At 47.8% G+C, this 10000-nt stretch overlaps 1 protein-coding gene across 10 annotated transcripts in view; it reads right to left on the bottom strand.

Moving 5' to 3' along the window:
- LOC125035455 (phosphatase and actin regulator 2-like) overlaps nt 1-10000 on the bottom strand; it is a 424170-nt gene that overhangs the window by 97516 nt on the left and 316654 nt on the right. For 5 of the 10 annotated variants that reach the window (XM_047627869.1, XM_047627868.1, XM_047627867.1 and 2 more), the window contains exon 1: nt 2332-3250. The exons of 4 other annotated variants lie outside the window; for them this stretch is intronic. In XM_047627869.1, the coding sequence (XP_047483825.1) occupies nt 2332-3235 (904 nt within the window). In that variant the 5' untranslated portion in view covers nt 3236-3250. Of the gene's footprint in view, nt 1-2331; nt 3251-4184; nt 4321-10000 lie in introns of those variants that run through there. One more of the 10 variants, XM_047627874.1, reaches the window with a different exon arrangement.

Consider the following 10000-nt stretch of genomic DNA (forward strand, 5'->3'; position numbering starts at 1 on the left):
ATCGGAAGATACAAATAAAGACTAGGTACTGACAGGATACATTCTTTTTCTTTTTTCTCTCTCTTTTTTTTTTTTTTTTTTTTTTTTTTTGGGGGGGGGGGGCTATTCCTCCTTGTCTGGCTCTTTTCTTCCTTTTCTTGCGCCCGGCATAATTCCCTTCTCGTACGGACGTCAGGCAGGATCTGGTCGCATTAGGAGAATTAGAAACACAAAAGCCCTCCGGCTCGACGAGAAATAACAATAAAAAAGGAGCTCCTCATCTTCTGGGACGGACCAGCTGAACCCCAGCTGTGGGAGGGGGGAGGCGCAGACACAGACGCAGACACAGACACAGACACAGACAGACGCAGACGCAGACACAGACAGACGCAGGCACAGACACAGCTACACATGGAGCTGGATTAGCAGTGAAAGTATAAACAAAACTTGCGTGGCCCAACTGATAGTCCTTTCATGGTGGACTATAAACTAATTAAAATAACAACAGCAAGAATATCAACAGTGTGCCTCTTAATATTAACACCAACAAAAAGAAAATAATAATAATAATGATAATAATAATGATAATAATAAAGAACCATCATTATCATCATTACTAAGACCATTAACCATGAATATGACCATCAACATTTCATCATTTTCATTATCATTTCCCTTCCGCCGTTACCATAACCCTCAAAATAACACCACTGGGGGAAAAAAAGATGACAGCCCTACGAGCACAGCACAGACGTTATTAACAACGCTGATAAAAAAGTAAGCATCGCCCATAAATCACGAGGTAATGGAAGCGAGAAAATTACAACGACGCAAGATCCGAAAAGCGGGCCACGGCTTACTGCCTCGCCGTTTCCCTGAACACCCCCCCCCTACCCCGTCCTTCCCTCCTTCCCTCCTCTCTTCCTATCCCCTCCCTCTGACCCCTGATCCTTTCCCCATCCCTCGTCCCTCACTGGCCTACCCATCCCATCCTTCCCAGCCACCTCCCTGTCTCCTGATCCTCCCCCTCCTCCCACCCCCTTATCTCCACTATGCCATCCCCCCCCTCCGCCCCACCCCTGCCCTGTCTACCCGCTCCTCCCTAAGCGGGGAAAGGAAGAGGAAGGGAAAAAAATATGGAGTAGGAGGACAGCAAGACGATGAGGAAAGGGAGGAAGATGATAAGGAGGAAACGCGAGGAATGACGAAGACAAGAAAGAGGACAGGAAAGACGATAAGGAAAACGAAGATGAAGATACGGAGGAAGCGAGAGAAATGACGAAGAAAATAAGAAAGAAAAAAAAAAAAAAAAAAACAGAGAGAAAGATGAAGTAAAAGAACGGGGAATAAGGGGAGAGTTTACTGACACTAATGGCTCCCCAATGGACCTCCAACAGGGTATTTGGGGATTCACGTGGGCTGTTCCTGTCTTATCGCCCACCTTGGCCTACGCGGACCGATGCGACGTTTAGAGGTGACATTAACAACTTTCGAGGAAAATGAAACCATACAAGAGAACTCCGTGAACGAACTCACACAAATACACAAAACGAGCATAAGTATGTATGTGTATGTATGTAGGTGTATATATATACATACATACATACATACATACATACATACAGAGAGAGAGAGAGAGAAAGAGAAAGAGAAAGAGAGAGAGAGAGAGAGAGAGAGAGAGAGAGAGAGAGAGAGAGAGAGAGAGAGAGAGAGAGAGAGAGAGAGAGAGAGAGAGAGACAGAGAGAGACAGAGAGAGAGAGAGAGAGAGAGAGAGAGAGAGAGAGAGAGAGAGAGAGAGAGAGAGAGAGAGAGAGAGAGAGAGAGAGAGAGAGAGAGAGAGAGAGAGAGAGAGGATAGCGCGTAGGATATGCGCGAAAAGAAGGCGGAAAGTTACGCAAATCTGCCCCAGAATACAAGACAATGGGATCAGAGCCTTTTCACAGAGACAAAGCAGAATCGCATCAGAATCTCCATCTCCGTTTCATTATCAGCTCGCTCGTCCACAGTTTTTTCCTTTCTATTTTCCACTCCCCTTACGACACCGCTTCCGCGAACGATGCATGCTAACAATGATAATGATGTTGATAACGAAGACGATGGCATAGCAACACTAATACAATCTTAGATGTATATATATTTACACACCTACTCATATATTTATATAAACTCACACGCAAGTATGCACGCACACGCACGCACGTACACACACACACACATTAAACAAACAAACAAATAAACAAACAAACAAACACACACACATCCGCGCGCGCCTGTATAAATTAAATCCCGACGCGCACTTCCTGATCTCCAGCGAACAGCCTGCAAGCAAGCCAGGTCCGACCGAGACTGACCTGGGACTCCCTCTGGGACCTTCGAAGGAATGGTTGAGTCCTTCGGCGCCCCCTGCTGCTCGTCGCACCGCCCTTCTGTCTGATTCGCTCCTTCGCCTCCTGCGGCCGCCGGGTCCCCGCTGAGCGACTCTTGGGAGGGCGAGGGACCCAAGGGCGTCGAGGGCGCGAGCCTCCGTTTAATGTGGGCGTACTGCTGAGCGGCCGGGGTAGGCGAGCCATGGTAGGCGGGCGGGCGGAGGGGGGCACGGCACAGAGGCGGCCTGGGGGGCGGCGGGAGCTTGGTTCTCCTGGCGGTCTCGGGAATGGAGCGCCCCGGAACCTCCGTCTGCACTTGGGCGGTGGCTGAAGACGGTGGGAGGCGGCGGAGATTCGGACACGAGTGAGGGGAGCGCGGGAGGCGAGGGGGGCTGGGGGCGTAGGAGCGGCTCCGCCTGGGGAGCGTCCTTCCCTCCGGCGGGAGTTTGGGCAAGAAAGGGAGACGAGGCAGCGTTTGGGACCGAGGCAGGGGACGAGCGGGCACGAGCCCTCCGCCCTTCTCGGACCGGGTCCTCTCGATGTCCTTCGGCCGCGGCGGGCGAGGAGGGGCCGCTAGCGATTCACTCGTGCCACTTCGGGATATGATGGCTCCCGCGGGAGAGGCGGACTCGTCCGAGTTTACGCTACTTGTTTCCAAGGTCTGCGTGCAGCCTTGCTCTGCCTGCCTGTTGTCATGTTGGCCGTCATGGTCGTGGCGTCTGCTGAGGTACTCCGGGGCGTGAGTGACCCAAAGGCTGCCCATCATGGCCACCGCCCGCGCTCTGAGGGTGCGAGCGGTTCGGGTTACGCCGCTGGAGAACCTGCCCCAGGCGGTGCTGGTGCAGTACACGTAGTGGTCGTATCTCTCACTAATGCCAACACAAAGCATTGTGCCATCCAGCGCCCCACGCCCACAGGTAGGCGGGGCGGGGGAAAAAGAACCGAATCACCAAATTAATTCCGGCTCTTCACACGTACAGATAAGTTTCATCGTCGGAAGGTCTAATGCAACCTCACTTGTCTCCCCCTGCAAAGGGCAGAGAGCCTGCTGGTGCCATGGTTCTCACAGGGACGGAATCCCAAGCTCACGCCACAGGCCAGGGCGGCTCCATGGTGCTGACCACGGCATTCGTAGACCGGAGGGGGAGGAACGGCGCCGAGAGGCAACGGAACGACTCGCCGACGTCCCCGAAACCAATGCACATGGCGTCCCGAGCAGCGCTGGCCCTGCTCAAGTCGCGCCTCAAGAGCCGGGGACACGACACCGCCGAATCACAAGGCCATCCCTCGAGGCTTCTGCGCGTGGGGCGAAGGAGCTCCTGCTTCGGACGACGGGAGAACGCCCTCGCACCGTCACTTGGCACACTGGGAATACTCCCAAACCCCCGACGGTAAGACGGCGACAGGAAGCCTTGCAAGGCCTCGTCCAAGCCCCCGCCCCATCCACCCGCGCCCCACGTCCGCCCCTGTCCAGCGTGAGAGTCCACACAATACACTGACTCACACTGGTTTCAAACAGTCCCGGATGCAACAAAAGGGAAAACGGGTCTAATTGCATTTTTTGCAAGGACACTTAGCCCTCCTGACCCTGTCCGGCCTGTGAGGCTGGATCTACAACAGCCGACGCGCCGGAATCTCACTCTCGTTCTCCTGCCTGAAGTACTCTAATTAAGATCACACCCGCGATAACGACTACAACGAAGGTCATGACAAAAACACGAGAGATAACAACAAGCAAACGCAAAAAGAACAACAACAATATCATAACAATGAAGATGACGATGATGGTGACACACAAACAAAACCAAAAACAAACAAACAACGAATAAGACCAGTACTGTTTTCGGTTGGCGACAGCAGAGAGGCGGCTGTAGTAGTGACATCAGCAGCAGCTGGATCAATAGCAGCAGCAGCAGGAAAAGGAATAGTTGCCTTTGTTATAATAATTACAATAATAATAAATAACATCAACAGTGGTACTTGACCAGCAATACATATGATATACAGTAACAATAACAATAGCATCGCTGGTAACAAGACGAAGATTATATACAGGTGTAATATGGGAATTAAAGTACAGGTATTAGCAACATTAACTGAATTATCAATAACGATAATAACAATAATGGTAACAATGATGATAATGATGATTTATACTAATACTATTAATAATAATGATGATAATAATGATGATGATGATTATAATAATAACAATTATGAAGATGATAACAGTGATGATGATAACAGTAATTATTATCATTACTGATATTCTTATTATCATTATTATCATTACTATTACTATCATCATTATTATTACTGCCATTTTATCATTATCACTGTCATTATTACTGTTATTAAAATTACAATAACAATGATAATAATAATGATAATGATAATGATGATGATGATAATTACAACAAACGAATGAACATTATTAGTGAAAATATCATAGAAAATTATACTAACTAACCGTAAAATATAATAATAGATTAATCACTAAAATAATTACTATAATGACAGCAGCACTAAGAGTAACAACAATAAAAGAAAACAAATCATACTCACAAACAATAACTAATAATAACAATGAAGTAAGGAATGACGAGATAATACAAGGATAAAAAATAACCACGACGACATCCCTTCTCAACAGCACAGGATAAAAAAAAAAAAAAAAAAAAAAAAATCCACAAAACACCCGAGTCCCGTTCACCCCCCCCCCACCCCCCAACCACCCCCACCCCCGCCCCGGCCGCCCTCCGCTCGCCCTCATTTAAGTAAGCGCTTCCGGCACCCCTGGCCACGTGGCCGCCCCCTTCCGAGTGCCCAGCTGTCGCCCTCGCTGCCACCTGCCCCGGAGTGATCTCTGCTGCGACGCACTTCTCATGAGTATCACGTCACGCCCCGCCCGCCCGCCCGCCCGCCCGCCAGCTTGCTCACTCGTCCGCCCGCTTGCCCACTCGTCCACCTCTTGCCCACTCGTCCGCCTTCCCAGCTTGCCCATTCGTTCGCCCGCTTGCCCACTCGTCCGCCCGCTTGCCTATTCGTTCGCCCGCTTGCCCACTCGTCCGCCTCTTGCCCACTAGTCCGCCCATGCTTCAGGGTATGCTTGATCATGTGCACTCGAATGTACATACGTACAAATGTACATACATACATACAAACATACATACATACAAACATTCATACATACAAACATACATACATGCTTACATACATACATGTACATACAAACATGCTTACATACATACATGTACATACAAACACAAACAGAGATAAGGCTAAATACATAGACACACAATTGTTATACATATATACACCTATCTCCAGCAAGCACCAATCAAAAGACCCGAAGCGCCTTCCGAACGAAAACACCGAGGAACTTGGTATTCCCAGATTCAATTTATTCAACTAATTTCCTCAATTCTGAGTAAGAGACTTTCACACCCCCTATCCTTCCCCTCGCCCTCCCCCTTCCCCTCACTCCCCTCCCTTACCCTTTACCTTTTCGTTACTTCCCTTTGTCACCATTCCATCCCTTTTCTTTCCTCCCCTTTCCTTCCTTTTCCTTTATTTCCTCTTCCCTTTTTTCTTCCCTCTCCTCCCCCCCTCATCCCGTCCTTACCCCTTGCCCTCTCTCCTGCCAACTGCCCGCCCTCGTCACTTCCTCGTTGTTTATTGCGGTGTATTTCTGCGTAATGCTCTTCCCTTGAATTTACTTTTAAAAACATAGCTTGTTTTTTCTCCTCTCTCTCTCTCTCGCTCTCTCTCTCTCTCTCTCTCTCTCTCTCTCTCTCTCTCTCTCTCTCTCTCTCTCTCTCTCTCTCTCTCTCTCTCTCTCTCTCTCTCTCTCTCTCTCTCTCTCTCTTCGCCTTCCTTTTCCTATTCTCTCTTTTTCCTTTCGTTCTCTCCATCTTCCCTCCTAATGCACACTGCATGACTGTACCCTTTCAAGGTGCACGCACAATCCTCTTCCTCCGCCAAGAGTATGTGTACACATCAGCCTGAGCGTGACATGAACACTGCAATATTTTCCTGCAATATTTCCCTTTCCCAGAGGCAGCGGGACTCCCTTTCGTCTTATTTCCTCCGAGCCAATGGCCTTATCCACACCATTCGATCGGTCTTCTATTACTATTACTACTGTTATTCTATCTTTACATGGGTGTGACCACATGGGGAAAAAAGTCTACGGGATCGGCACACCATAACTGTAAGTTCATTCCAATTTCCTAAAATAATGGACCTTATACGAGCAAAATAATTTAATATTGTTATATTATAAATAAAACCGAAAAGATAAACGAATACAATAAATGATAAACTACCTTAAACTCTCGGAAAGTTATATAAAACGAAAGGTAAACAGAGAAAAGCACCTGTACCCCGAGGCCTCCCAGGAGCATCAGAGAAAACGGAGTTCATTCGAGGGTAGACAAAACTATATCGGAAAGAAACGCCTAAAAATGTCAAAGATGGCCTAAATACACTACAAGAGAGAAAGAAACAAAGGCTAAACTAAACTCAACACTATTTCTCTCTTCGTTTAAACAATTTCACATATGCCGCCCCTATCACGTCCGCCCACGCAACAACCCCCGACCTTTGATAGGGTGGCCGGCGACCTTCCCACGCCACGCATCATCACCTGAGAAAAGGGCGGAGAAGGGAAAAGCCGCGTACATCGAGCCGTCTGCAAAGGCGTGAGAACATCGGGCATGCGTGGGGAAGTATGTGCGGGCGTGGGAACAAAACAGGAGAGGCAAGGGCAATTGGGCAAACGACATCAGGGTAGGTTCTGTTAACACAATCATTGCTATGTTTAATGTAATTATGATCATTCTCCGCCAGCAAGAAACTAAACATAAATCTGCAAGCAATAACAGGTTCGGCAAACAGCAGCGCCCAAGTAAGGACAGTCAAACAAGCACTGTCAGGGGCAATAAACAGCGGGGACGGGGAGGGCGGGGGCTTCACTTAGGCATGCAACCACACAAACATGCACTTGCATCAACCACACACGTACACATTTACAACCATATAACACACAAACTTATAGGCTCACATATACACACAGCTGTACACAACCACAAGAGCCTCCACACACACCCACACGCAGACAAACAGACGCGGACGATAAGAAGGATCCGTCGGCCAGCAGCGACCGCCCCTGGATCCGCGTAAACGACAACGACAGGACTTCAACCTCGAACACCGACCCGAATGCGGATACGGCGATGCGGACACGGCGCTTGTTGCGGACACGTCACACGCTCATGTCAACCCCCACCCCCCTGTGCAGCCCAAACCCCACCCAATCCCGCCCCTGTAAGCCCTCCCACACCACCCACCACCTGCCTGCATGACCCCGCGCCGCCCTGAGGTCATGCAGCAACATTCCTCGTACAGAGCCTGCCTTCCCAAACAGCGTTTGTCAATAAACAATAATTGCCTTGTTATCACATTACTGTCGGCAACACACGTCATCGCTGGCAATGCCGACATCTAGCGTTTTTCCGTGTTTCTCCTCTTCTGCATTTATCTTCTTTTCTCTAATCCTTCATCCCATTTTATAATCACCATTAATTATGATAAAGCGCCATCGTTGTTGTCTCCATCACCACCCACAGCGGGCCCCTCTCCCCCTTTCCCTCCCCCCCTCTCTCCCCCTCGCCCACCACCAGCCTCCGAGTTCCGAGTATGTCTCCCCCCAAAAAAGCGAAGGTTAGACGAACCCGTTATATCCCCAAAAGAGTATGTTCATCGATAACCAAACCAAACTGTTCAATAAATAACTGAATAAATAACTACTGGGATAAACAATATTACTCCTCTTTCTCCAGCAACCGTTACCAAATTATGACACAGTAACGCGCACCGTAACACGGCATTACCGAACCGTCACATGACGTCACGGTCGGGTAGTGACGCATGATGAGGTCACCAGAGGTCACGAGAGAATAAGAAACGTGACCTACACATGTTGGGTGTATGCACTTTACGTACATATAAGTGTAAGTGTACGTGTTCAAAACAACACTGTGAGGAGAGGCCATTGCAAACACACGAAAAAGCTAGTTATCTGCCTATATATACACACACATACACATCATACAAGTATACTGTATGTATACTGCATGTAAATATATATATATGTATGTATGTATGTATGTGTGTGTATGTATATATATATATATACATATACACATACACATACACATACACATACACATACACATACACATACACATACACATACACATACACATACACATACACATACACATACACATACACATACACATACACATACACACACACATACACACACACACACACACACACACACACACACACACACACACACACACACACACACACACACACACACACACACACACACACCCACACCCACACCCACACCCACACACACACACAATCATATTCTATCTATCTATCCATCTACGTATCTATCTATCTATGTATTTATCTATATACATACAGAGAGAGACGAGAGGAGGGAACTGATAACTCAACAGAGGAAAGGAAGAAGTAAAGGTAGGAAGCGCACGTAAACACAACCAAGGGCGCACACGGAGGGAAATGTCTTTGTTATTCGCTGAACCTTATACGTCGATTCAGTGGAGGGGGAAATACGAAAACATAAAATGTGCATTTTAAGCTTAACTTATCCAAAGAAAAAAAAAAAAAAAAAAAAAAAATTAAAAAAAAAAAAAAAAAAAAAGTTCCTCTGATCCTGATTTTAATTTTGTTGTTCCTCGCGTATAGTTGTTGTTGTTTTTTTATTCACTCATTTTTTGTTGTTGTTGTTTTGAGGTCAGGAGTACACTAACAAAAATCGGTAAAAAACACGAGTCTCACTTTTCGATAAACCGGCCTGAATTCCCTATCCATTTTCCAACCATCAGCTAGACCCATTTCAGAGAAAGAGAGCGCAAAAAAAAAAAAAAAAAAAGGGAGAGAATCCTTTTACTGGGAGTGCAAGAACAACAACAATAGCCGCAATAACGACACCGGCCGGAACACAACAACAAAAACAACACGTGAGACGCCCCGGGAGGGGCTGCAGGATCTCCCCGCCATCTCCGTCGCCTCACGCATCCCTCGGGGGAACGCCTCCCGGAGTGCGGTCTCCCGAAGGCCCTTGCACCTCTTAAATTACCATGGGACGAAAGAGGAAATGGCTATGCAGGCGGAACGAGACGACGTGGCGCGGGAGTAAATGAATGAACAAAGAAGAGGTGACATGGCGCCATAACTGAATAAATAAGAGTTAACAAGACGCTTCGGTTGATACAAATATAAAAAAAGACGACGCAGCTATGAGATAAATATACTTTAAAACACACATTACGCAGTGCTTGTGCGCCCCTCCCTCGTACCAGACAATGAGCACGCACAAAATAACAAAGCCGAGCAAAAACAAGGGGATTCAAGCCGACGCTCTCCCACCAGGCAGTCCTCCCGTTCGCGCGGCACGTACAAAGCTAATTAAGGCGGTAAAGCAATGTGCACACCTGGATGCGCTACGTACACTTCGCGGTAGCCATCGCTGTCATCCTGACTTATTGCATCTAAGCAATAAGGTCGATGCACATCAGCCCGTTTTAAGCCCGGACACATACTGGTTACA

The sequence above is a fragment of the Penaeus chinensis genome, chromosome 19, assembly GCF_019202785.1.
Source record: "Penaeus chinensis breed Huanghai No. 1 chromosome 19, ASM1920278v2, whole genome shotgun sequence".
NCBI classification, from domain to species: Eukaryota; Metazoa; Arthropoda; class Malacostraca; order Decapoda; family Penaeidae; genus Penaeus; species Penaeus chinensis.